Genomic DNA, 27,161 nt, shown 5'->3' on the forward strand with positions numbered 1-27,161 from the left:
GACGCACATCAACTCTCAATTTTAGTTCTGGGGGCAAAGACCCTCTTGAACCCTCAATTTTGAGAAGTGGAAGCCTCGTGCTCAGAAAAAAAAAAAAAAAAAAAAAAAAAAAAAAAAAAAAAAAAAAAAAAAAAAAAAAAAGAAAGGAAAACAGTACCATGGGCGACAAGATGACCCACGAAAAGAGAAAAAGATCCAGGGTCCAAGGTTCTTATACAGCAGAAATTAGAATTGTAGCCTCAGCCTCGTTCGCTGTCTTGTTCAATATATCCAATTAAGTGGTGGGGGCTAATTGGAATTTGCATTTACGAGCAAGCAATGTCGAGGTACCCTACCGGTGGGCAGATATGTATTGCGTCACGATATCGTTGCACGTTTTTTCTCATCAACAACAGCCAAAACCACAATTAAATGTGTGCAGATTAAGCAGACAAATAAATAAATCTATCATCGCCGTTAATAGATATATTCCCCCTCGTTGATCGTTTGATAAATTCTGAACAAATACCGCCTTCTTCTTCTGCAGATAGACTTGAACGAATTGCCCAATTTTCATCTCACGTATTTCTTTCCCAGTCAGAGTTGCACAGCATTTTAGAATGCGTCATCAATGGCAATCTATGCTGCAGGACAGGATGGAACATCAACAACTACAAGATAAAAAGGGCACAATAAACCACGACGATCCTATGCTTTGCCCGCAATGCTACGCAGTTGACACGACCTATACAACAAACGGCTACCAATGGTCATTGCCGTTTGTCTACCCCAACAGCCTGCCGTCTCAGTACCAAAATGACACCACCACAGACTGGAGTCAGCTCCTTTATGCCGCCAATTGGCTGTTCATGCCTAGTAGTCAGCCGGGCATTAATCCAGTTCACCATCTCGACAGTCTTTCCCGGACCTCAGCTGGTTATGATGACTTGTCTTGTACGCAAAGCAACACCTTTGAGGCTTTTTTATACGCCAGCGCTCCCCCAGTGGAAGCATGTGGCCCAAGCACAACAACCCCTCACAGATCTCTCCCCATAACCCCATCTGACGAGGATCAATGGTCGTCGCATGCAATGTTCATAACCACCATGGCGGCAGGCCAGTTGACGAACTGTGATGAAATCAACATGTACACTAACCCCCCATCACGCTTGATCCCTCAACCCTTTTTTTTTTCCTTCACCAAGAAAAAGACTAACTTGTCCCAGCAGAGGATCCGAGCCGGTTGGCACCTGCTTTGAAACCCGCGCTGGTCTGCAAGAATCAGATAACCTAGGCAGAGTTCTGGGACCTCGAGCCCTCGCAGCGCCGGTCCTGGTGCATACAGACCTAGCAGTGACGCAGCAACCGTGGCAGCCGGACGCGTCGATGCCGCACCAAGAGCAAGGGCCCAACCACACCGCAGGGCCGCCGCGACTGCCCGTCTACGGGTGCGCCGAATCACCAGCCAACACGGCAACCACGTTGCCGTCGTCTCTGGCCGGGATCCAGGTCCAGTATCTGTCCAAACCCGAGTTGAAGAAGAACGACCTGCGCCGGAGGAACAGGATGGCCGCCTCCAAGGCCAGGGGGCTGAAGAAGGTGGTGGCCAAACATGGGAGTTTTGGCGATCCGCTCATTTGCTGAGTATTATTCCCGATTTCTGGTTCCGAGTACAAAAAAAAATGGAGCCACGAGGGTGCCGGTAGGGCGGAGGGGGAGCAATCAAGTGGCCGATATTGTTGCAGCCGCACTATTCGGACCAGTGGCTTTGGAGGATGCAGGCAAAGCAGTGGGAGGGACTCCGGAAGCTACGAGGCCATATCTGAACCGAGGGTCCAAATGTCAGCCAAGCTGAAATACTGCATCTGTTGTACACAATGAGACAAAAACTGGTTAAACAAATGGTTGTGATTAGTCTATAATCTATATGTGGAAGCTAAGGGACCCCAACCTTCCCGGCTGTGACGCTATCAATAAAAAATAAGCGCAGCGAATACTCTGTCCAGCGAACAAAATTTTCTCGACTACGCACAGAACATGAAAAAAAAAAAAAAAAAAAAAAAAAGAAAATGAAACAAAAACTGCTAACTGCAATTGAAATAAGCCGGCAACTTTCATAAACGCCGCCGTTGTACTAGCCTTGTGGCCGTTTAATATTGCACAGGGTGATGAATGTGTTCATGGTTCATACAAACATTAACTTACTGCTTTAATTACCGGCACTTTCTCATTGGACGGGGACTCGACCGCACTCGCACCCTTTTGGGACTACATGCCAGGGCCGGTTTGCCATCACGATCGAACCTGACAGCATGGTACGCGGCTAACGGAGGATCTTGGCCCGGCTTTTTCTAAGCAGGGTCATGCTGCACGTTACATGTCTTGGCCGGCTCACGCCCGATATGGTGTCATATGACTGACTGGCTGGCTGGCTGAATAGCCGGCTGACTGACCGACTGACTGACAGAAGCGGAGTGCAGCTTCGAAATCCCATTTGAATTGCACTTTTTTTTTTCTTTCTTGTTCTTGTTGTCACCCTGTCAGCCCTTTTTGAGAGTCGTTGCTTAAAAGGCGCTGCTCGGGGAATGAGGCACAAAGGTGATGATGTATGTTACAACATTTCAAGTTTGATAGATTTTTGAAGGAAAATTCAAACGTTAGCATCATTGCTTCTATGTGCGAGCGTACCTCGTGGTGAAGAATCAGATTACGTGAACTCGACTATGTTAGATTCCAAGGGACCGGTGCGCTGAGAATCTTCATGATCCCAAGTAACGACTATATCATCCCGGTGGAACATGTCCCCTAGTTTCCGTGCTTACATGGGATTTTGCAACAGCATGGCGAAGAACCATGAACAATGCAGCTGGAGCTTTTACACCTAGTCTCCTAGAAATCCTTCAGATAGGAACGAGCATCACCCTGCCGTGGGTCGATGTGATATTCTGGTCGTCAATGGATGGGAGAGCACAGAATGACCTGCACAACCTGATCATATATGTGTGCAGCAGCTATTCTTCACCCCAACTTGACGACACCAGGAGTTTGCTCTGCCGCTCACGATAGATTATAGAACAAGTTCAGATTCACCGTATAGGCTTTGCTGGTTCCGAGCCATGCATGATTTGCCACACACACACACACACACACACACACACACACACACACACTATACAAGGCAGATGGCGCATCCACCCGACACGTGCCAAACCATTCCTGCCAGGCATCAACCAGGGTGAAATGCTTAATCTCGGTGGCGAACGAACTTTGCGGGCCGTGCAGGCCTCGGCGCCGGCGTCGGGACAGTGGATCAGTTTGTGGGGGAAAAAAGGACCGGGTTCGCAGAACTGGGTATGCCTCAAAAGTGGCAAAAGCCACGATCCCTCGCTGACTAAAGGCTTAGCCACCGAACTAGTCGTCCTAACTAGCCTCAACGAACACGATTAGCAGAGCCCACCCCTGAGCCCTGAAAACCGTTGCAGATGTGTCCTGAGACGCACTAACGAGCCATGCGTTGGGGGATGCACGCACAGGTACCGTCGGCGCCAATGCTAGCACCGGCTCGGATTTCGGCCCAAGCTATTTGCGGAATACCTTCGGAGGGGTGGGTATCCTGGAACTTTTTTTTAAAATAACAGAGTCTCATCAAGAGGAAAGAAAGAAAAAAAAAAAAAAAAGAAAAAGATAAACACGAGACAATAGAAGGAACTTTGTTCTCGGTAGCACCTCAAACAGGGAGGTAAAAATAAAGTAGTTAACATGGTAAAATACCATTAAATGATACGGTAATTGTCATGAAAGAAGAGACGCAATGTCAAGGCGCTCCGAAGGCCTCCTCGGGTCCCTGATCGCCCTGCCTTCTGTTGTCTGCTGCTGTTGTTGTTGTTGTTGTTGATGTTGTTGTTGTTGATGTTGTTGTTGTTGATGTTGTTGTTGTTGTTGCTGCTGCTGCTGCTGTACGCCCAAGCCACGAAACCCCCCTTGTGGAGGTGGAGGTCGCAGACCGCCTCCAGATTCCCATCCGCTTTCACCAGGAGGGCGATGTTGGGATGGAGCCTGCGCAGTTAGACTGACAGCACCACCGCTACTATCCGTCCTGCCAGCAATGATGGCAGAAAACACTTCCAGCGGATCCATTCCCTCCCGTAACCTCTGGAACACCTCTTCTGTCTCCTGCCACGGTCGCATCGCCATGAAGGCAATAACTTGGCGAAGTTCTTGATTCTCCTTGAGGAGCTCGATGTTGCGCCGCTTGACGGTCAGCGAGGGCGTAATGTCGGGGTCGGCGTCGTACTCGCAGCTAACATCGTTATCGCTGCATCGTCTGCATCTTGGTCGAGTTCCAGTGCACTGTAAGTCGGAGGTGAGCGGGGGATCATCACGTCGTCGTCGGTCAGCATTCGATTAAGTTGATAGGCGAGGCTTGAAATGGATTTGTGCAGGTTGATGTGCCGTCTTGGAAAACCCTGTTTGACCTCTCTGTTCAATGACGGAAGGAAACAGTTGGCGATGCATGCCGCGCATGGAATGTGTTTGATCCCGGAGAGAGCTCCATAATGCGATCTGGAAAGATGGAAGAGGCTTCCTCAGGATAACAACTCCCCACCCAAACCTGAACAATAGAATTTTTTTCCCGGCCGCAAAAGTGGTGTATGTGAAGTATTGACGAAGAGAAGACATGTGTTTTCTAACCTTGGCTTTGCTTCTTCGGCACCTTAGACATGCCGACAGCGTTCTGTTCTGCGTTCTAACAGGAGCACTGGAAGAAGATGATGCTAGAATTGGCGACAGGCTCACGCTGGAAGCTGAACCCTCCCTAACAGCGTCCGCCTCGTTAGCCTGCAGTGCCGTCGACTCATCCAATGGACGGAGGGCACGGAACCTGCCGGAACCTGACATCCGACAGAGTCCGTGTGTTTTACCCCCAAAAGGCCTCCCTTGTGGTTGTGTCCTTCTGGATGCTTGAATGGAAGTAGGTAAGACACCAAGCCCCGAAATGGAGGCTGAACAGATTGGTGGGTGGGTGATGCAGGGTGAGTGTACAGCCCTGACTTTAGGTTTTACCAGTGCACCAATGGTGTCGAGCACGGGGAGCTTAGCAGAAAAGAAGTAGAGGAGATGATGGTTTGGTACCGGGAAATAACATTAAATGGACTCATCGGGCAGAAGACCCGTCCAATACCCACAGCCTAAGACGATGGACTTATATTTGATCTCTCGCGACGGCTTGCCACAGGGACGAAAGCGAGGCCGGGAGATGTTGCAAAGGACCCCAGCCAAAACCCGGAGATACCTCCGGCTGCTCCCTTGTCATTGGCTAACGAAACGATCCTAGGAGATGCAAGGTGCCTGAATCTGGTCGACGACTGCTTCAGCACGCCAAGAGCAAGTGAATAGGGGGCGAAACTCCAGGTGGTATGGAGAGAGTGGATTTTAAAAGTTTGACAGATTTTTTGGAGGCATGGACGGGATATGTCTTTTCTTTTTCTTTTCTTTTTGCTTAAGAGCACGGCAGAAGAAGGTTGGTTATCAATATCATTCGAGGCAAATGTTCTGGAAGCAGGATGTGGCCCAGGTATTTCCGCCAACGTGGAAACGTCCAATATCCAAAGCCCCTGCAAGGATACCAGGAGGCAAGGCTCTTATTCCCCCTGGAGGCAGACGGGACCCTCAAAAGCGTGATGCGCCAGAGCAACTAGGCCAATGAGATGGTAAGAAAGTGAAATGTGTGTAGCAAAAATGTTATCGGAGGGATGGAGGCGAATGCATGCAACAACGGGCTTTGGCATTAGTCTCTCGCTTATTAACAGGAGCTCATAGGGCTGGACCCAGAAGCAGAAGTGAAGTGCAGGGATGACTCGCCAGATCCCATGCTTCATCGGAGCATCGACCGACTCCCCGATCCTCATTTCGGGGTCTGTGGCTTGGTACTGTTGATCTTGTTCTATTCGGAACGGTAGAGCGGCAGTCTGTGAGGGGGGCTAAACCGTATACGCGACATTGCCATTGGACAGACAAGTTCTCGTAAGACAGGCCTCATGTGGCGATGTCCAGATCTGGACTGTTTCAAGGCACCAGTCGGAATATGCCGACGCAAATAAGCCGGGATTGGGAGGAGTTAGAGTAACAGGGCAAGACCAACAGACTAAGTAAAAACAGATAAAAACACATCTATAGATGTGGGCCAAGGGCGGCTTGGGCGGGTCCTATCACGTTGAATTGGAGAATCTGTTAGTGCTTGGCTTGCCTGGGCGACCTCAGTTTGCAAAACCTAGTCGAATTGAGTGGCAATACCAGTAGGAGATTACTTTGCCAAGATGCCAAAAGTGTGGGGGACAGAAAAAAAAAAAAAAAAACGATTGCTGTGACCAAATGTTTCAACGTTTTCCACAAATTAGAGGCAATTGACGCATTAGAATAGGTCGTTGGCTTGGTTTGTTGATACATGGAAATTTTTTACCCGTGGCAAGCAAAGACTGCAACATGACCTAGCAAGCCTTGCAAGCCTAGGTACTGGTACTGGTACAGGTACCTAGGTAGGTAGGAACCAGTTGAGGCAACTCAACGCGGAACGCGCTCAATTCCCGCAAAAAAGGACCCCTCTCGTCTCTGTGGACTTTACTGTGGCGAATTTTTAATAAAGGAGCCAGAGCCAGGGGTATGGCTCAGCTGCGGGGACGGCCGCGGACGACGGAGAGAAGCGCTCCAAACGTTACAATGACGATCTTTTGCTCGCTTCTGAGGTACATATGACGAGCATGGGTTGAAGGACGATCAAAATCCTTGTCTGTCAATTGTGCAGTTCCCCGTACGCCGGGAACCCGACCGAGGGGTACGTCGATCTTGAACTTGTCTAGATATCTCGAAATCGATATCAATGGCCGGCGCCGTGATGCAAAACAGGCCGGAAGCGGGCAGAAAAGATTAGGGGACGAGGAAGCTCGGTTTCGGGGACGAACAACCGGATCAGTAGTAGTTTGCCAAGAACAAGTGTCGGATCTTCGGCGGTTTTCCATTGAACCGTTGATGGTTTTTTGTGGTTGGAAAACTGGGTCTATCACGTGCCGCACCTGCTGCTTCACTAGTGAAAAACCCGTGTCACTGAATATGGAGTATCCCCTCTTGCCCCCTGCGCTCAAATCCCGATCAACAGACAGATAGATTGCCTCGTGTGACCTGCCGCGTCAATCATGCCCACAGATGATGGCAGAGATCACTAGGTTTGGAGGCTCAACACAAACTTCGCTGGATATCGGTGATGCCGGTGAGCACCACCTTTGGACCGCTGTTACTGCTGACTTGCTTGTAAAATGAAAAAGGGTCGTCCAAGTCGCTAGGATACCATCGAGACATCAACATCTTGGGCCTCCAAACTCAATTGAAAACTCTTTAGATCCCAATCTTGCGATCATGGACACACTGTGTGGATGTGGTAGAGAGTCACCAATCCTTCGACCGAAATTTTCACGTCCACCTCTGTCTGGTACGCACTACACCTGCAAAGTGCCTTGCGGCGATTGCCGAGCGATTTAGATTTTTTTTTTCTCCCTCTCGCTCCGTCTCCTGTCCAGGCAACATGCTAGGCCGTTATTTCTGGCGCTTGCAAGTAGCTGAAGACTAATTTCGTGCCTATATTTAAATTAGACGCAAGAGCACTCAGCAAGTAAGCCAGCAACCAGCTAGGCGATCCACAGATCTTACGCACACCTCTCGGAATTACGGTGCAATAATGCTCACCGCAGACCTCGGGAGTGGTTCATTTGCGCGTCGATTCGTCGGTGCCAGTATTGTCTAGTTATTGTGCGTTTATTCGTAGAAGCGCACTTGTTTTGGCTTCCTACTTGGACTTTTCTACTGGTACATTGGGTATGCCTCGTTTTTGATACCAGCCCATATCCAATGCATGTCACACACATGAGAAAAGAAAAAGATATCTTGCAATGACCAGGAAAAAAAAAAAAAAAAAAAAAAAAAAAAAAAACAAGCGGCCGCGTAGTGTTGTCGAGCTGAAGAAGCAAAGTATGTATGGGCTGCAATCACATCAAATTGTCAGTGTCAGACGAGGAACCCACCAGTCAATCAGGTTGGTAAGCGATGGAATTCTGGGCGCCATTCAATGGAAGACAATTGATTGCTTGGTAATCAGACGTGGGTCGGCTAGCTGAAATCAAGCTTGGCAGGCTAGAAAGTAAGGCTAGCAGTGACAAGGGTCCACCATAATTGCCCCGATGTCCGATGGGTGCTGGTGCTCACTGCAGGGCCAGGTGTGAGTCGCTGTAGCGTCAGAAATTCCCCCCAAGGGAGGACCTCCACCACTCCTTTTTATACTTTATATCGATGTTCCTGGCATATCCCAGCCTGTCATCTGGTCGTTGATGCCATTTCGTCCCAACCTTACATCATATCTTTTTTTCGCCAATCACCTCCTCACAGTAGCAATTTGCATCATCTGATTTAATATCTATTGTAGGATTTATTCGCGATTTCCCGTCGGTCACCATGCCATCAGACGAGGCCAACACCGCGTCCGCCGCCATCAACAAGACCGTGGATGTGGAAGCCCCGTCACTCGCGGTCCCATCCAAAACCTTGACCAATCATGGCAACAGTAACGTCCAAAACGGCAAGAGGAAACACCCTCCGATATCTTCTATTCCCCACACCACCCGCTCTCGCCTAGCCGCCGCCTCTCCCCCAAACATCCCGACGACCTACATACCCGCCGCCACCTTCTCGGTCGACTCGTCTCCCGAGGCCGACGCCGCCGCGGCGGCCAACACGGTCCTCTACCTGGCCTATGGCAGCAACCTGTGCGCCCAGACGTTCCTGGGCATGCGCGGGATTCGACCGTTGTCGCGCACCAATGTTGCCGCGCCTTCGCTCCGCCTCGTCTTTGACCTGCCGGGCATGCCCTACGTCGAGCCGTGCTTTGCCAACTCGGCCCCGAGGAAGCTGCCCAAGGTCCCCGGAGGAGGCAACCCACCGCTCCCCATCCCGGAGATACCCCCACGCGGTAGCCGCTTCGAAACCAACAGCCACGGCGACCCCGTCTGGGACAAGGGTCTGATCGGCGTCGTGTACGAGGTCACTCGCGAGGACTACGCCAAGATCGTGGCCACCGAGGGCGGCGGCTCGTCTTACCAAGACATACTCGTCCCCTGCCTCGAGCTGCCGCCGTCCGTCTCGGTGCCCGAAAAGCCGTCCCCCATCCCGGAGCTGCCCAAGCCGTTCCTCGCACATACGCTCTTCGTCCCGCCAAAGATTGCCGACGCTGAGCAAGACCCCGACCAGCCCAAGAAGCCAGAGATGCCCTGGTACGCGCGCTTCCTGGGCCAGCGCCGCCGCCCGGACCCGGACTATGCCCAGCCGAGCCTGCGCTACCTGAACCTGCTGCGCGAGGGCGCGCGGGAGCACGACCTGCCCGCCGACTATCAGGCCTGGCTGGTCGAGCTGCACCACTACGCCATCACGACGACTCGGCAGAAGATGGGACGGTGGGTGCTCAAGCTGGCGTTGTACCCGGTGCTGATGATGACCTTTGTGCTCGGGCGGCTGTTTTCCAACGAGCGAGGAATCCAGCCGCTGTGGCTGCAGGTCTGGACCGGCATGGTTTTTACTGTAATCTGGAAGCTGTACGACGCCGTCTTGCAGCCCTTGTTTGGTGACGGCGAGCGGACAATGGTCAAGGAGGACAAGGCAAGAAAGAATCCGGCCCTGGACCTGGTGGTTGAGAAGCCCAGGAGGAGACTAAGCATCAATCAACCGCTCGAGGCTGACGAGGAGAAGAGACCATTGTTGAAATATGCACGCTGATGGGGGCCATTCCTTGCAATGTGCTAGTTGTTATGTGAATAAATTCCAGCTCTTGACGATGAACAAATGACCACTTTAATTCAATTGATTACCAGTCTTCCCAATACTATCAACAGCTGTTTTGACCATTGATAAGTGCGAAGGGTTGTATTTTCGGATTGACGAGAAAATAGGCACATGTCCATCTCTCAGCGTTGGGAAAGCCTCCGCCAGCACGCAGTGCTCGCGGTCTCGGTTGCCTTGTCCGCGTGATGTTTCTTGACTGGCGCCAAGACTATTTTCTTCTTCGCAACCCGGGCAAGCCTGCGAAAGCAAGGTTGTCAGCTTTATTCTCAGCCATTGCACGGATTGGCGGAGGGCAAGCGCCAAGGGGGGATCGAGGACTACCGATGGCCAGAAAAGGGAGTGCGCCATAGAATTCTGAAGGACGAGGGGTCAGGTTTGTATAGAACTTGGACGCGCAACAGGGTGGCTGGGAACGATAGGGGCTGGTTCGTGGCACATGTGAAGAACGATGAAAGAAAGTCAAAGAGCTGAAGAGCCACTTTGATATCCCAGAATAGATGCCACGATATAAACAGATAGAGCAAACAGCTTGTACGCTGCCATCTATCATCAACATTTCGCTATTGCTGCATTAACTTCTAACAACAAACTACTCAGAAAGTAGATCCAAGATCGCTAGCACAATGAGCACTGCTAATTACTAATCCCTGTTGGCTACAATATCGTCACCACACGGGCCGGAGACCCCGCTGTTGAACCTGGGGTAAGATCGTATTATGCAAACAACTTATTTACTGCCTGATTTCTCAATGGTGTGCTTTTGTCGAATCACGAGCTTGGGAAGGTTATCCACATTCGCCTTGCCATCGAGGATTTCTTTGGCATCAAATCGTGTTAGTAGGTTGTCTCATATTTATCTCGAACATGGACACGAATCAAAACTCACCGTTGACGGTGGTGAACAAGGGATAGTCGCCCTCCCTGCCACGCGCCTTCAATAAGCTGTTTACTTCTTTGGCAGTGGATGTACCCTGCAGCTTCTGTCCGTTGAGTTCCTTCTCCTCGATCTCAGCAACGGATACACCTCGCTTGACTGCCATGCTCGCGCAACGGAAGTTCCTTCCACTGATACACGAGGTGATGACATCAGCCACGCCGGCACTCTCGAGCAGAATCGTGAACGGATCGACCGATTCTCCAAAGAACTCGCGAGCGAACTTGAGCATTTCTGCGAGCCCAACTCGGATCACTGCCGACTGCACATTGGAACCCCAGCCCTTGCCGTCAACAAATCCGGCAGCGAGGGCGACAATGTTTTTCAAGGCACCGCTGAGCGACACGCCAGCCACGTCTGACACCATAGAAACGGAAAAGTAGGGACGGTCGAAAAGAATTTGCAGTGTCTCGTGGTCGAGTGGCGGATACGACTCGGGTACAGGCGTCAATTTCGCCTTGGTCCTGCGGCCCCTGTCGTCTTTCCCGTTGGAGTCGGCCGACGTCACGGTCAAGTCAGGAAGCTTGTTTGCGCTGGTGGAGTCGTAGTTAGGCGACCGATCGCGGGGAGTAGCCGCGCGGCTGCTATCAATGGGTGGCGGGTCGTAAGCGATTGTGGTCTCGCTGACGCCCTCCTCCGCAGCGATCTGAGACGCCACATTGGCTCCGGACAGTGCACCACAGTAGATGCCTAATTTCTCGCCAATGACCTCGCAAAAAAGGTTGATGCCAGAGCCCGACACGTCCACGCCCTTGATGCAAGATATCCCTCGGGCGAATGGTACAATGTGACCATTGAGCTGCTCGCAAACCTTGCCAAGGAACTCATGTGGCAAGTTGAACACCAGCACCGACGAGTCGCGGACAGCATCGGTGAGCGAGGGGTTGGCAATGATGTTGGATGGCAGTTTGATACCAGGGAGGTACTTGACGTTTTCGTGATGTTTGTTGATCACCTCTGTAAGCTTTTGCGGCTCGTCGCTCTCGTAGTATGGCGAGTCCTTTGGGATTGTAACCTTCTCCTCAAACACCCACATCTGCACATCTTCTTCAAAAACATCCTTGTGTTCTCTTGTGCTCTCGGCCACAATCTTGGCAATGGTGGATCCCCAGTTCCCGGATCCAATGACCGTAACCTTGTGTTTTTTCTCGTAGCTCCCGAGTGAAGCCATGGTTGCGGTAGTTCGCACGGCAGAGAAGGAGGCAGAAGGAGATAAAGCGGGGAGCTGCCTTTCGAGAGTGATGTTCCTGGTCGGTAAACTTTTGGGACAACAGATCAATAAAGGAACCTGAAGGCGATGGCGCAAGCCTGTTCGAAGGGCTGGAGCGAGTGCAGTCCGGAGAGAAAGCATACAGGTAGGTAGTGTTTGAGCTTGAGAAGAGGTGGGACGAAGAATAAGCTCTCGATATGGGGGGTTGCTGCTTTTGTACGAGCTCGCGTGTGTCGTTGACCGAGGCTGTTGCAGGGGTTCCGATTGGATCGTCCTAGGCTGAACGAGAGACTAGCTAGATATGCTATTCTGTATGGCGTCGAGAGGCTTCAGCTCGTGACAGTTCTGAGCCAGATGGATGTAGAGGGCACAAGGCTGAGCGTTGGGATTGGATTGCTTCTATGACCAACATGGAGCGTAAAAAAAGCTGAATGCGGGGCATGGATAAACGTTGGGAGTAGGCACAAGTGATGTAATGCGGCGTGGACATGAGTTGCTGGTAGCATTTTTCTCCACCGCCTGCCGCAACGGTCATCAGTAGGTGGGTCAACGCAAGGTACCGAGGTGCGAGCCCATGTCAGCTTGCTCGTGCAAGTAGTTTTGGGCAGCAAATACTACCAAACATGAGCGGGACAATTCGGGAAGTTCCTCGGCGGACCCTCTGCAAGCAATAAATGGATGTTAGTCTCTTCGCTTCGAGGCTCGTTCCACGCCATCGCGACTTTTTTTATCCTTTGCTTCCCACTTGCCGCGGCCCCTGTCTTACCGCGGCATGCATGCCTGCCCCGTTTCGGCTGATCTTCAAATTGAATCCCTACCTAATTAATTACCTGATGAACCTAACCTGCTACCTTGAGTCAGCACATCAGTGCAAATGTCGAGCTTGGAGGTTTACGGCATGCTAAGTTGAAAGGGCTCCGTGTCATCCGATAATTTCATGTGCTTGCTTCTATTCAACGACCCGTCCGACCTGGCATCCCGTGTTCGTACAGTCGTATTTATCGGCCCGCTCCCCTTGCAGGCACGTATCTAAATATGTAAACTGATTGAGCCAGGACACACCATGTTCTTGTTTGTAGCTAAACAACAGAAGACCAGGCAAGCCCAATGACGAAAAAAAAAAAAGTCGTGTCTACGCGACCACCAGAGCAGTATAATATAATGTCCATGCAAGCTGCAGACTGCATATTAATATAGTCAACGAAATCTTTCTGGAACGTTTTGAATCAAAAATTGTGCTAGGCGGCCATGTCCGGAGACATCCACGGCCAGTAGGTTGACGCTGCGAAGTGCAATCCAGGTCAATCTAACCCCAAGCCGACTTCTTGATCCTGAACTCGACCATCAATGTCGGTAGTCCCCATCCCGCTGGGCAGATTTGGAGAGGCCTACACGCTTGACTCGTAGTGGAGTGTGACTCGAGACAGGAAGCACCCAGTTTTGGGAGGCTTAATGAACTGAAAGACTGGGGGGTAGGGGGTAAGATACAAAGGCCAGTCAACATCGAGGAGGCTCGGGATTGCTGCTCCTATGCTGGTTATATGTACAAGCCGGAAAGGGATGGATACCCACGGGCAGGTAGTTGCCAGGTCAGCGACTACCATAATAGACATTTACTTTCACCTTGGAAACTTCCCTGCCAATGTTGGGTAGGTGGATAAGTAGTTACTACCTCTATACTGAAGCGGAAGACTCAAGACTTCATTCCTGCAGATATTTTTTTTTTCGGAATTTGGCGGCTGACAGACCCAGGCTGCCTACCCGGGAAAATACCTATATAAAAGAAAATGGACAAAAGAACAACAGTTTCTTGGCTTGTCACTGTGTAGTGGGACTCTGGAAAGTTGGTGTGCTCAGCCCCCCTTATGCAAATGGCAGTGGATGATGCGCTCGGAAGTAAACAGAACATGCTATCCTTGGCAAAAGAGGTATTCGTTCTTGTGACAAGAAACCTGAGTAGGTGCCTGGATAGGTACATAAGTGATATTGGTATCTTGATTCAAGCTGTAAATGTCAAAACTCCATACAGGAAGCTAAACACTGTCGACTTCAACAGTTGCAAACATGCGGCATCTTTCAGTCGGCCTGGATGCCTCCAGGCAAAGAGCTCAACCCTAGTATATATTTGGCGAGTCAATAATTCAGTCAACATGCCTGCAGTATATTCTAGGGGCTCACTCACATCCCTCTATGTCTTCAAACACGCTCGGTGATTTGTTGCACTGAATACCAACCTCGGGCATCTGCCACTTGAGCTCTGGACACTTATCCATATGGCAGCGCGCGTCGAGGGCTTTCTGAAGAGCATCGCCCTTCCAGCCGAAGAGGAAATGGCCATGTTGACCATAGCCGACACTATTTTTTTTTTTTCCACGTGAGATGCGTAAGTTACAATTGCAGATATCCTGGCCAATCCTCTCTCCATACACAGTCCCCAAAGGCTCACTCACCTGTCTCCAAACGAGTATACAAACGGCTGGCTCCCATCTTCAGGCCACATGTCCTTCTTGTTGAATTCCCGCGTATCCCATATGACCTCGTACATGACCTGAGGTAGCCTCACAGGGTGGGAAGCGGGACAAGGACCAGTCGACTCAAAGGTTCCGCTCGATGGGTACGCGACGTGGCTTTTATGGTCAAGGCTATCGACGTTCCTGCCGTCCCAGCAGGTGGGAAACGTTATGGTTGACCGGATGCCGCCATGGCAGAACCCTCTGGGCAGTGCAGCCGTGTCGTGGCCTGTGCAGGGCGCGCCACCAAACGGATTCTGGTACAGGTTATCGAGGCATCGGTGGCAGATCTGCCGCTGCTGACCCCGTGCTTCGCGCAGATTCGGGTCGCCGGCCAGCATGCGGAAGCCCTGTTGTTGATTACGAAGGTAGGATATGTGAGCATTTAGACACAGCCGCTGATACTCTAGAGCTGGACTAGACTGACTGGTTTGAAGGCTGTGACCCTGGTTCTCCCGTCGTAGGGCGGAATATAATACACCGTGATGCCGCCTTCTCCCCTCAAACCCATGTTTGACAGCTGCGGCACTCGCTTGAAAGTTCCATTTCTCGACCTGAAAAAGAGGTTCGCAGTCCAGTAATTAGAGAAATCTTCGCTAAAAGAACACGTCGTACAGGTGGATCGCTGCGCTGGGTCGTATTCCCCCAAAGGCATCGTCGCATCAAAAGAGTTACCACCCGCGATTTGGTGAAGATACGGGCTTTGCACAACACCAGGACTGAGTATGGGGTCGAGCCGTTCGATAGAAAGCTGGGAGCATTGGTAGCGCAACATCTGCTGTGCCAAAACATGTTGGGTCAATACAGCCAGGAGGGCTATCGAGGTATGCATCTTGAAATGGTGTGAATTAAACGACCAAATAGCTTCTAAGTAGCAGCTTTGATTGCCCGACAGCAGCAACAAAAACAATAGAGGTCGTGACAGACTGCACACCCCATGCGGATTGAAGCAGAAACGAAACTGCGAAGACCATCTCTCGCGTCGCAGCACGCGATTAGACAATTGAACCGACCTCACCTACCCAGATTCCAATCGCACAGGACAAAGAAGATCTGTCTTTTCCGCCCTGCATGATATCCTCCGGTCCCAGAAACTCCGAAGCGGAACGGATACGGGGATGCCGGGTAAAACGTTAATCTTCTTGGCCAGCTTGGCCTAGATTGAGGATTTGTGGTATCGTTTTGCACACGGCACAGCACGTTGTACACGCTGCAAATGAATAGCTAGAATTGAGCCTCATCAAGAGTAAGTTTAGATATATAATTTTTTTCGCTGTCCTTCTCATAGATCGGGAACAGCAAAAGCCCCGTATCGCGGCGAGTCTTGAGTGTGGATTTCACAGTGAACCTCGCAACTGCCCAATGCGGCGCGGAGGGAGTATCCCCGAAATCTAGTGGTTCGCCTTTGTGGAATGGAAACCAGTTCTAACGGGAGGCAAGAGGCTTGACCAGTTTTTGGCATGGTGTAGATCACAGCAAAAGAAGCATTTTATCGCTCGACAAAAGTACTGGCAAACAACACACAATCTGGACACTGCTAATGACTTTCACGATGAGATATAGACCCTGCTAGCTTTTGCAGCAGAAACTGGGGGATAGCGTCAGGCGACTGCTTCATCCCATGCCCAATGCACATAATGAGGTCACAGACGCTATCGATGCGTATCAGAAATCCCTCTGGACGGTCGACACTTAGCTGGTTCTGCGCCATAATTTGTAGGAGTCGATGCTTGCCCCGGTGGTCAATATCTCTGATGTGCTGGCTTATCGGTGTGTTCAACTGGGATGATTCCTTGCCCTCTGGGTCCAGAATACAGCAATTCCAAACTCCAGCTGATCGGGACAAAGCGCCGGCGGCGTCGGTTTTGGGGTCGTCGCCCACCATGATCTTGATCCAATCGAGCCATGGCTTGTTCGCGCGCATAGAGTCCAGCACATCCACTCGGACTTTGGGTACTTCGCCATTGACGTAGTCGCTACTAGGCGACATCCGTGTGGGTTGAAGCGGCTGCCCAAGAGACGATGCAAGGATCAGCTCCCCCATTTCCTCCGCGGAAACGAAGATTTCGGGATCAGGCTTCTCGTGCCCAACATCGTAAGACAGCAAGGTGAAATCCAAATCATATCGAGGAGCTTGAGACGGGGTAGCAGCTATATCGAGACCTGAGGTCGTAGTGGTTGCGTCCGAACCGGACCTGCTGGGAGATGTGCGCCTTCTGGAAGCAACGTCTTCTAAGAGTTCTGCCGACTCTCTCTGGACACTTGACAGGAGGGACTGCCCCGTGGTTTCACCGCCTCCCCTTGGACGTAGTACAGCGAGGTTGCCGTAACGCAAAGGGCCCACCCTCAAGCCCAACGACTCCATGATGCCTAGGATGCGATCGTCACAATTGGACACTAATCCCACCACCAAATTCCAATCCGCATGCTGTTGCCCGTCCCAAAGCAATCGAAGCGTCTCTGGCAGACTGGGCTCGATCAGCTCGTAGCCTTCGTCAGAGGAAAAACGATGCAGCAGTCGAGGAGCAAGCTCTTTGGGGATATCTTGGCCAGGCTTGAGGAAGGGAGAAAAGGTGTTGGTAATGACATTAGTCCACCACCTGGCCGCGCCCAGGTTGGTGGCCTTGCCGTAATTTGGGTTCTTCTTGGCCTCTTGTTTGAAAGCGTTGCGGAATGTTGCCTGCACCTGCGATGGGGTGATGCCGGTCAGGCCACATTGCTCTGCAACTTGGGCATATTGCTCCGCAACAGGCCTGCGGGGTCGAATCAACGTGTCGAAGGCATCGAGGCACAGGAGGATATTGCGAGGTCCAGACTGTCGGACAAAGCGCTCCAATGGTGCCCGCTGTAGTGTCATATCAATGTCTTCAGATGCCGCCTGTCGGTCATTGTTCTTAAGAACAGGAAAAGTTTGAACGGCGCAAACCTACCAAGGTACGGCGCTCCGCAGTCACGTGAACTTCCTTGTTTGAGGACTGTTAAAACCCAACCCCCTGGTTCGCGGTTCGACTGAGGAGCCGACTATCATGGATTGCAACGACAGGGGGCAGTGCGGGCCATTGTTGGGAGAGACGGGGGTGGATATCCTTGTCAAAGTCTTGACGTCATATACGTCTCATCGCCTCTGCCGCATTTTGATTGTAGCTTTCGCCCTGGCAAGACCGAGTTCGTGCGAACAATCGTAATCATTTTTGGGATTGTTTGGGCCGGTAAAAAGGGACATTACTTTTGAAGCAGAGGCACTTGACATCAAGCACAAACAAATTTTGTCCCAGTTCCTTCCTCCCTTCATTGGCTCGTATCCAATTGCAGGTGAAAAAGTCGAATTGGATGGATTAGCGGGTAGCTCTGGATGCACCGCTCAACACAAGAGGAGCGGGGCAAGCTTGAGAGTAAGAGCTATCAGCCCACCGAGCTGAGCGCGAACATACTGGTGGGGGGTAGCCGTGCGTGTCAATCACGTTCTGATGATGCCAAACAGCTGCAATACAAACATCCCCATGGTTACAATCGTGGACAAGGGCCTCTCTAAATCTCGGACAAATTCATGCAGCCCTGAAGGCTGTCGTCCTTGTAGGCCTGCAAGCTTGCAAAGGCTATTTGTTGAACAAGCTGGCAAGGTCGGCCAAGGTTGCCAAGACACCAGTAGGTCACCGTCTTGTCGGGTCTACAAGTCAATAACTTCCTGGTACCTACCTTACCTAGACGAGCTAAACTCTACCAGTTAGTGGGTGAAACCTTTCTGTCGCGGACTGCGCAAGGGTCATCAAGAGCACGAGAAGTCAGGTAGGATACTTAGGTACCTGCCTAGAAAGGTAAACAACGTTTGATCCAGAGTTGACTTGTCCATGGTGGGGGTGGTTTACCCTCGTCCCTTATGCTGCAAGAGCATTGGAGGGAGGGCAGGTGAAAGAGAGAGACGGGAGACCGAGAGGGCGACAGCGACAACAGCAAGAAAGAAAAAAAAAAAAAAAGATATAGCGATCGGCGATTGAGAGTGGATTCCATATGCCATGTGTCTAAAAGTCCCAGCAACGTTGACTGGCCCCTGGCGGGTTGAGAGAATTAGCTCCAGGTATGTAAGGAGCTAGCAAATCGAGCACGTATGGTGCTTCCTGCTTGTCGCACAAACCACGACTTGACGGCTCACGGGCATAAGTCGTGTCGCTCGAAACGACCTGCCAGTCGGTGAGAAAGCCTGCTTCCCATGCCCATCCATCCATCCAATCTCAATGATCCCGGCTCATTCGGAGCATGGAGCTACCCGATGGACAAGGCTACCTCGAAACTAGGTAGTTCTAGACCTAGCTCTGGTAGCTGCAAGCTATCTTGTTTTTATTTTTTTTAATGCGGCCGTTTTGTGCCACCCCCATAAAACCTTCGCGGTCTGCTGTTCGCAGTTACCTTTCCAATTGATGTTTGCTCCTTCTGTGAAGTTTGGCAGGTAAAAACGACTCGCACTGATCTTTTCCCCCCGATGTCTTGAGGCTTTCTCTTGCGACATTGACGCGACGCTTACCATCAATCTCTGCACGGCCTCGACTTGCGACGACGTCAACGAAACCTTAACACATACAACAAACGAACGCACCTTTGCTTGGTCCGTCCAGGAACAGACGTTAGCCGAACGAGCTGATTGATTCTGCAAACATTTTTTGTTGACTTTGAATCTTGGCCTTGTCATTTCCCTCTTTTCAACATTACGTTGTAACTCGCTACATTATTTTTACTGCTTTGCTGCCGCAAATACCACGTAGAGCCCGCGCTCAAACGTCTCGCAAACCTTGCAATAGTTTGGCTCGCACCCACATGTGGAACCCGTTGAGGCGGGATTAGTGTTGGAGCTCCCCAAGGCCGCTCGCTACTCCACCTACTGTATTTATATCTCCATACGCGGGGCTCCAGTCTTGCCCGCTTCTCTCTCCGACATGATACCAAGGACAATGATTTCCAACGAGGTGTATTACCTACCTCTCAACGACGATGGGTCGCCCCAAGTCCAGGGCGAGTACATCTACCTCGCGCCTAAGTCGAACGAGCCATTTACCATCAGGTTTGCGATAGAGGGCACCTCGAGCATCTGTCGTCAAGGCAGCCTGTGGGTAAATATTCCGGAGCCAGGAGTGGAGTTTCGTAGAGACCAGTTCCGAGAGTTCAAGTAAGTAAAACATCTACCTCTCCCTTCCAGGTTCGATTAAGCGAGGAATTATCTTGAGAATCTGCCTGCGTTGCTTTTTCATCCTCACAAAGGTGGAGTAGCCCAACAAGAGACTAAAAATCATCTTCCCACAAGACTTGTGCCCGACTTTAATCGAACAATCGAAATCTCGATTCCTGTCCACCTGCCTGGCGCGTACGCCTTCTACACCACCTACGCCAAGCTTCCCAAGCTTGAGCAGACTGCTGGTGCCGATTCCTCACCATCATCGACCGACAAGAAGAAGACACAGCTATACTACATCGATGTCGCACCGAGGCTGCAGCTCGATGGGCGGCCGCTGCCGCTGCCCGCCTTGTCCATCTTTTCGGTCATTAGCAAATTCATGGGCAAATACCCCAGTGACTGGGAGCGCCACCTTCGAGGAATTAGTGACCGCGGCTACAACATGATTCATTTCACGCCCTTGCAGACACGTGGAACCTCCAATTCGCCATACAGTCTGTACGACCAGCTTAGCTGGGACCCGGAATGCTTCCCCGAGGGCGAGAAGGACATTAAGAAACTTGTCGAGAGCCTGGAGAAAAACCATTCCCTGCTTAGCTTGACCGACATTGTCCTGAATCACACCGCTGACAATAGCGAATGGCTACTGGAGCATCCTGAGGCTGGCTACAATTTGACAACGGCACCATGGCTTGAGCTACCCTTTCTTATTGACACCAAACTTCTTGAGCTTGGCTTCAACCTGGCTAAGCTAGGTCTGCCGACAGATGTCAAGTCAGAGGCCGATGTTCTGGCCATCATGGATGCCGTCAAGAAGGAGGTCATCAGCGCCATCCGCATGTGGGAGTACTACGTGGTAGATGTGGAATCCAACGCAGCTGTCGCTGCGGAAGCCTGGGCTGCCGGAAAGGGCTCCTTTCCCGACGGATCCCTTGGTCCTGAGGGCCCTGCCGGCCTCAAGTCCGCCAGCTTGGCAGAACGGGCACAGTATGTCATCAAGTATGGCCTTTCAGGAACCGACCGCATGGGTGAGCGGTTCAGGAGAAAGGTCGTACCGGAAGTAGCTGCCGGCGTGCTGGATGCGGTGCTCGGGCGACCTGAGGGTGATCAAGGTCCAGACTCTGGTGCTGCCCGACAGAAGATGATCGAGATCCTTCAGGCCGTCAACGTACCTTTCTACGAAGAGTACGACAAGGACAGTGCCGAGATTCTTGAGCAGACTTTCAATCGTATCAAGTACGTACGTTTAGACGAGCACGGACCTAAGTTGGGGCCGATAAACGAGGCAAATCCTCTAGTGGAGACTTACTTCACCCGTCTACCCCGAAACGAGAAGACGGCCAAGCACAAGAAGGAGGATCTCGTCCTTGTCAACAACGGCTGGGTATGGGGCGGAAACGCCCTCGTGGATAATGCAGGACCAGATTCGCGCGTCTACCTCCGTCGCGAGGTCATTGTCTGGGGCGATTGCGTCAAGCTACGCTATGGCGCTGGTCCTGAAGACAGCCCATACCTTTGGGATCGGATGACCAAGTACTCGCGAATGCTCGCTAAATACTTTGCTGGGTTCCGCATCGACAACGCGCATTCCACACCTATCCATGTCGCTGAGCACATACTGGATGAGGCGAGGCGAGTGCGCCCCGACCTGTATGTGTGCGGTGAGCTGTTCACCGGAAGCGAAGAAATGGACTACGTCTTTGTGAAGCGACTCGGTCTGAGCTCATTGATCCGAGAAGCCATGCAGGCATGGAGCACTGGGGAACTCAGCCGTCTTGTTCACCGCCATGGAGGTCGCCCGATTGGTAGCTTCGAGGTGGATGAGGTCTCTAGGGGCGATGCCTCGCCGACCTCGCCGCATCCCCAATCGCCGCAGGTCAATGGTGGAACGACAGATGAAATGTGGTCCTCGCGCGAAATTATCCGCCGTATCAAACCGTCGCCGGTTCAGGCTCTCTTCATGGACTGTACTCACGACAACGAGGTTCCGGCCCAGAAGCGCGATGCAAGAGATACTCTGCCCAATGCTGCATTGGTCAGCATGTGCGCGAGTGCGACCGGTAGCGTCATGGGTTATGATGAGATCTACCCCAAGCTTGTAGATCTGGTCATTGAGACTCGTCTGTACACCTCCGAGTCATCTGTTCGAGAAGTTAAGGTCGGAAGCGGCAAAGGTGGCATTGGCGGACTGAAAAAGCTGCTGAACCAGATCCACACTCTCATGGGCAAGGACGGATATGACGAGACGCACATCCACCACGAGGATCAGTACATTACAGTGCACAGGGTGCACCCGCAGTCGCGGAAGGGATACTTCCTCATTGCGCACACTGCCTATCCCGGATATGGCAATGGCAACGGTGCCTTCAATCCCGTTCATCTCACCGGAACCAAGGTCAGACATCTGGGTAGCTGGACGCTCGAGGTGGATGACAGCGAGGAAGCGAGGAAGAATGTGCTCGAGGACAAGAAACATCTTCGCGGGCTTCCCAGCCGTGTGATTGACCTCCCGGGTATTCGCATGGAAGTCAAGGGCAGCGACACGGTCATCACCGTCCGCGATCGTTTCCCCCCTGGCAGTATTGCCCTGTTTGAAACCTACATCCCTGCTGCTGAGCACTCGGCCGGTCTGGACACTTATGTTACTTCGCAAGCGCAGGATGCTTTTGCTGGACTGAACCTTATCGACATGAACTTTATGATGTACCGATGTGAGGCTGAAGAGCGAGACTGGAGCGGGGGAAGCGACGGCGTCTACAGTATTCCTGGCCATGGCAACCTTGTATACGCCGGTCTCCAGGGTTGGTGGAGTCTCCTTGAGGGCATCATTCGGGACAACAACCTCGCCCACCCCTTGTGCCAGAACCTCCGCGAAGGCCAGTGGGCTTTGGACTACATCATCGGTCGACTCGAGCGTGCATCCAAGACATCAGAGTTCTCTCGACTCGAAAAGCCTACGCGATGGCTGAAGGACCGCTTTGATGCCATTCGTGGCATCCCAAGCTTCTTGCTTCCGCGTTACTTTGCCCTGGTCATGCGTACGGCGTATATGGCCTGCTTTGAACGCAGCGTTTCGCTGATGAATGAGAACGTAGCCAAGGGTCAGTGGTTTCTCAAGAGCCTTGCCATGGTCAGTGCACAGGAGACGGGGCTTGTCAAATCGGCGTCGCTGTATCCCGATCATCTGGTCCCATCATTGGCTGCCGGGCTGCCGCATTTCGCCGTTGACTGGGCAAGATGCTGGGGCAGAGATATTTTCATCTCGTTGAGGGGGTTGTTCCTCGGCACGGGACGATTCGACGAGGCCAGGGAACATATCCTCGCCTTTGCAAGTGTTCTCAAGCACGGTATGATACCCAACCTCTTGGGTGCTGGACGTACACCCCGATACAATGCCCGCGATTCCATCTGGTTCTTCCTGCAGTGTATTCAAGACTACGTTCGCTTGGTGCCAAACGGCCTTTCTCTGCTGGACGAGAAGGTGAAGCGTCGTTTCCTCCCCTATGATGACACATACTTTGACACCGAGGACTCTCGTGCTTACTCCACACAGAGCACTGTCCGGGACGTCATACAAGAGGCTCTGCAGCGGCACGCGAGTGGCATGTCTTTCCGTGAAGCCAACGCTGGGCCCAGTTTGGATATGCAGATGAGCGACAAGGGCTTTGACCTCGAGGTTAAAGTTGACTGGGACACGGGCTTTGTATTTGGTGGCAACCAATTCAACTGCGGCACTTGGATGGACAAAATGGGCGAGAGCGAGAAGGCAGGATCCAAGGGTGTTCCCGGCACCCCCCGCGATGGCGCAGCCGTCGAGATCACAGGTTTAATGTACAGCACAGTCAAGTGGCTAGCCAAGCTGCACTCGACGGGCGAGTTCCCGTACAGTGGTGTGAGCAAGGCTCCCGTTGGTCCCAACCACGATCCCAAGAGCGTCAATGTGGACGTGTCATATGCGGACTGGGCCGAGCTGGTCAAGTCCAACTTTGAGCGCTGCTACTTCGTCCCGCTCGATCCCTCAGAGGACTCGAAATACGATGTCAACCCGTCCGTCGTCAACCGTCGTGGCATCTATAAGGACCTGTACCGGTCCGGCAAGGAGTATGAGGATTACCAACTCAGGCCGAACTTCCCCATAGCGATGACGGTTGCGCCAGACCTGTTTGATGATGCTCACGCCATGCACGCGCTATGCATTGCCGACAAAGTCCTCCGCGGGCCTCAGGGAATGGCAACATTGGATCCGGCGGATCTCAACTACAGACCTTACTACGTGAACAGCGAAGACAGCACCGACTTTGCAACATCCAAGGGCAGAAACTACCACCAGGGACCGGAGTGGGTGTGGCCGACGGGATTTTTCCTGCGCGCGCTGCTCAAGTTCCTCCTGAAGCGGACGGATTCGGCGGAGGACGGCGAGAGTGCGGCCACCGAGGCGTTCCAGCAGGTCACAAGACGACTGATGGGCTGCAAGGCCATGATCAAAGAGAGCCCTTGGGCTGGTCTGCAGGAGCTGACACAGAAGGACGGAGGATTCTGTAGTGACTCGGTAAGTTTACAACGCTTTGTTTGACTTTGCATGGTACAAGACTTTTTGTGTCTAAACTAACAATTTCTTTTCCAACCTCCACAGTGCCCAACCCAGGCTTGGTCGGCTAGCTGCCTCATTGACCTCTACATGGACGCGGACGAAGAGCAGGCCAGGCTGCAGAAGGGTCTCGGCGTGAACGGGTCGTCGCAAAAGAACTAGGTGGCTTTTTGCCAGAATTGCAAAGCTCAGCGGACATTTGTCTTGGCGTGATGGACCCAGGATGAGTGTTACCTAGAGGCGATGTCCTGATGCTTTCCTCTTCATCTCTATCATGAATGCATATTACCACACGTATTACCTAAAGAGGCACTATTATTACTTGGGGCTTGGGATATGGTTGTAGGAAAAGGGTGAAGCGATGGAGTCACATGACAGAAAAACAGGCGGGCCCAGAGTGTTGATATATCTATCCCTTCATGCGTATGATACATAATTACTAGTATGAATTCTTGCCCTAGCCGGTACTTTTGGACATTTGTTAGCCGGCGAAATTTAATATGTACAACTATCCATCCGCTGATTTGTGTAGGGTGAGCTGGGGGGATAGGGCATGGATGCATAGAGTCAGACTCCAAAAGCACAGTGGCTTCTACTTCCTTTGGGTATCCCATACGATGGGCGACCAAAAGGGTAGTTGAAATACCACCCAGGCGAGTGTAATAACTCGATTAGTCCAACAAGCTCGCAAGAATGAGAATAAAGACGATGTATAATAATAATACATGCAAATCGGGTGCTGGAGAACAAAATTAAAAGTGACTGAAAACTGAAATCAGGATTTTGATAGCTCCATAAATTGTGACGGCCAAGAATGGTGTTGACAAAGCTTGATCTTCCCCGATCAGGGAGCCACACTACTAGTGGCGTAGTCTCGATGCACTCTATTATTCTTTTCTCCGGTTCGCTCCAGCTCTTTGTTGTTGTTTTTTCCCCTGCAGGCCTTGCGTGACGCGAGGGAACACAAAAGGCTATACGCACGGGGGAAGGGGATCAAGGTCAGTAGTTTTTCCCCCCGACACCCTTTGCAAGACGACAACAACAAAAAAAAAAAGAAGCATGAGCAAAACGTCTCCCAATTTTTAATAGTCCCAATTATGAGACGTGTGAACAAGATAGAAAAAAATAAACCCAACGCCGACCTCACAGCGCCAAAATGCCATATGGAGAGAGAGAGAGAAAAGCAAAAGGAGAGAGTGTAAACAAAGGGGGTATGTTAGTCGATGATAAAGTGAATCTAACAAGCGAAATTTGCACAAGACAGAACCAGACACCTGAAAATGGGAACATGGGCGAAGTCACAAAAAAACTCCATCGACTCCGGTTTAGAACTTTAAGGTCATTAAAAAGAGACCCCTCACGAAACGAGCAAGGAGAGAAATGGGATGCGTTAGAAATAAAAACGCAAGAGACGAGATATCATGTCCTCTCGGTTGGGTTCCACTTCTTCTTCATCCTGGCCTGCTTCTCCTTTTCCGTTTCGGGGCCGTAGTGCGCGGCCGAGGATATGGGTGCGGCATCGAACATGCCGGCAGCGGGGACGTGGACGGACCGTGACGACATATTGGCGTCTGCCCCGTTGGTGGTGCCCTGCTGGGCGGCGTTGGCGCCAACACCGGCTGCGCCTAGACGCTTGCCAAGCGCGTACTGCCGATCCCTCTTGCGTAGGTAACGGCGGCGCCAGATGCAGGCGCCGATCCAGATGCATGATATTCCGACGACGAGAATTACGATCATGACAACCCATTGCCAATGACTCGACAGCCTGTGAAATGAGGGGGTGGAAAAACAATTGGTCAGCTTAACTGTTGACATATGTGACAAGACAAACTAGCAACAATAAATAAAAAGTCAAAAGCAACTCACCAATCACCGTTGGTATTGTTTTGCCCCGGGGTAGCTGTCGAGGTTGCAGCATTTTTACCGCTACCAATGCCCGTGACAGTGGCGGGATTCGCGCAGAAAGAGGTGAACCAGTTCCGGATGCTGCCAAAGTCATTCGGGTTGGCGGTGCAGGCGTTATCACATACACCGGCGGTGCCGGTGCTGAACGGTGAGACTTTCGAGTTGGAGCAGAAGCACGAGGCGATGGCGGACGGGGCCGACGTCACTCCCGAGGGTGCGCAGGCTCCGTTGGCATCGAACAGGGGACCGCACTGGGATGCGCAGGCGGGGAGGGTAGAGAATGGGACGAATGTTTCTGTGCCGAGGACGTGAAGTCAGCATTTGCCAACTTCTGCTTGTTTGGACGAGATGGAGCCTCTTGAACATATCTAGCTTTGTTTTGTTATACGTACCCATGATGAATGCTGTGGATGTCCGCTAGCAGCACAATACAGCTTTCGTAACACAGCAGCTCCGCAGTCCCAGCAGGCGGATGGTACGGGTTGTGGCTAGTCGGGGAATTTTCACAGTCCGACAGAAGATGCCGGAAGTGAATCGAGTTTGTAGGTATTCACAGCTTGTCGTCGAAACTTTTTGTTTAACACCAAAAAAAACGTTTGTGATCTTGGAGGGCTGGCCGTCTCCCTAGTTGCGTCCGCCGGACAACCCTTGGTTTCTTTGCCCTGTATGAATATCGTTATGTTTCGAGACGTCCAGGCGGCTGTCAAACGTAAATTTGGTCGGCCTGCGTCGAGCGTGCGCAGGGAAAAGTACAAAAAAAAAGTCAATTAACCAGCTGGGTGGGCGTTGCGTCTTGCGCTTGTCTCTGTGCGTCGGTAGGTCGGTAGGCTGGGACCATGTGATGGATCAACTGAACCCAAGTGAGACGACTGTCTTTCGGGCGGCCGCGGTGGTCGCTTGCACGGGTGTCGCTTGAACGGTCCCGAGGGCAAAGAAAGGGTGGAGATCGGGTCGAGGGTCTTTCAGTCAAAAGGGGGGCGGAAGTGTGCGGG

The 27,161-nt window shown here is 51.8% G+C and overlaps 8 protein-coding genes across 8 annotated transcripts; 3 read left to right on the forward strand and 5 right to left on the reverse strand.

Moving 5' to 3' along the window:
• Positions 1-635: 635 nt before the first annotated feature.
• PpBr36_09093 (uncharacterized protein) lies at positions 636-1,623 on the forward strand (the record flags this gene model as incomplete). Its single annotated transcript, XM_029896215.1, has 2 exons — positions 636-1,126; positions 1,209-1,623. 2 exons carry the CDS (start codon positions 636-638, stop codon positions 1,621-1,623), a joined length of 906 nt encoding a protein of 301 aa, XP_029747690.1.
• Positions 1,624-3,771: 2,148 nt separating this feature from the next.
• PpBr36_09094 (uncharacterized protein) lies at positions 3,772-4,878 on the reverse strand (the record flags this gene model as incomplete). The annotated part of the gene is made up of 2 exons (XM_029896216.1): positions 3,772-4,329; positions 4,672-4,878. 2 exons carry the CDS (start codon positions 4,876-4,878, stop codon positions 3,772-3,774), a joined length of 765 nt encoding a protein of 254 aa, XP_029747687.1.
• A 3,600-nt stretch (positions 4,879-8,478) lies between these two features.
• PpBr36_09095 (uncharacterized protein) lies at positions 8,479-9,792 on the forward strand (the record flags this gene model as incomplete). Its single annotated transcript, XM_029896217.1, has 1 exon — positions 8,479-9,792. The coding sequence occupies one exon, from the start codon at positions 8,479-8,481 to the stop codon at positions 9,790-9,792; it is 1,314 nt and encodes a 437-aa protein (XP_029747688.1).
• Positions 9,793-10,585: 793 nt separating this feature from the next.
• PpBr36_09096 (uncharacterized protein) lies at positions 10,586-12,143 on the reverse strand (the record flags this gene model as incomplete). The annotated part of the gene is made up of 2 exons (XM_029896218.1): positions 10,586-10,674; positions 10,745-12,143. The coding sequence occupies 2 exons, from the start codon at positions 12,141-12,143 to the stop codon at positions 10,586-10,588; spliced, it is 1,488 nt and encodes a 495-aa protein (XP_029747685.1).
• A 1,858-nt stretch (positions 12,144-14,001) lies between these two features.
• Positions 14,002-15,344, reverse strand: PpBr36_09097 (uncharacterized protein; the record flags this gene model as incomplete). Its single annotated transcript, XM_029896219.1, has 4 exons — positions 14,002-14,116; positions 14,185-14,357; positions 14,453-14,862; positions 14,940-15,344. The coding sequence occupies 4 exons, from the start codon at positions 15,342-15,344 to the stop codon at positions 14,079-14,081; spliced, it is 1,026 nt and encodes a 341-aa protein (XP_029747686.1). The 3' UTR covers positions 14,002-14,078.
• A 705-nt stretch (positions 15,345-16,049) lies between these two features.
• On the reverse strand, positions 16,050-17,369 carry PpBr36_09098 (uncharacterized protein; the record flags this gene model as incomplete). The annotated part of the gene is made up of 1 exon (XM_029896220.1): positions 16,050-17,369. One exon carries the CDS (start codon positions 17,367-17,369, stop codon positions 16,050-16,052), a length of 1,320 nt encoding a protein of 439 aa, XP_029747683.1.
• Positions 17,370-19,440: 2,071 nt separating this feature from the next.
• On the forward strand, positions 19,441-24,426 carry PpBr36_09099 (uncharacterized protein; the record flags this gene model as incomplete). Its single annotated transcript, XM_029896221.1, has 3 exons — positions 19,441-19,670; positions 19,806-24,225; positions 24,310-24,426. The coding sequence occupies 3 exons, from the start codon at positions 19,441-19,443 to the stop codon at positions 24,424-24,426; spliced, it is 4,767 nt and encodes a 1,588-aa protein (XP_029747684.1).
• A 1,257-nt stretch (positions 24,427-25,683) lies between these two features.
• On the reverse strand, positions 25,684-26,565 carry PpBr36_09100 (uncharacterized protein; the record flags this gene model as incomplete). The annotated part of the gene is made up of 3 exons (XM_029896222.1): positions 25,684-26,029; positions 26,131-26,464; positions 26,562-26,565. 3 exons carry the CDS (start codon positions 26,563-26,565, stop codon positions 25,684-25,686), a joined length of 684 nt encoding a protein of 227 aa, XP_029747010.1.
• Between the last annotated feature and the right edge of the window lie 596 nt (positions 26,566-27,161).

The sequence above is a fragment of the Pyricularia pennisetigena genome, chromosome 5, assembly GCF_004337985.1.
Source record: "Pyricularia pennisetigena strain Br36 chromosome 5, whole genome shotgun sequence".
NCBI classification, from domain to species: domain Eukaryota; kingdom Fungi; phylum Ascomycota; class Sordariomycetes; order Magnaporthales; family Pyriculariaceae; genus Pyricularia; species Pyricularia pennisetigena.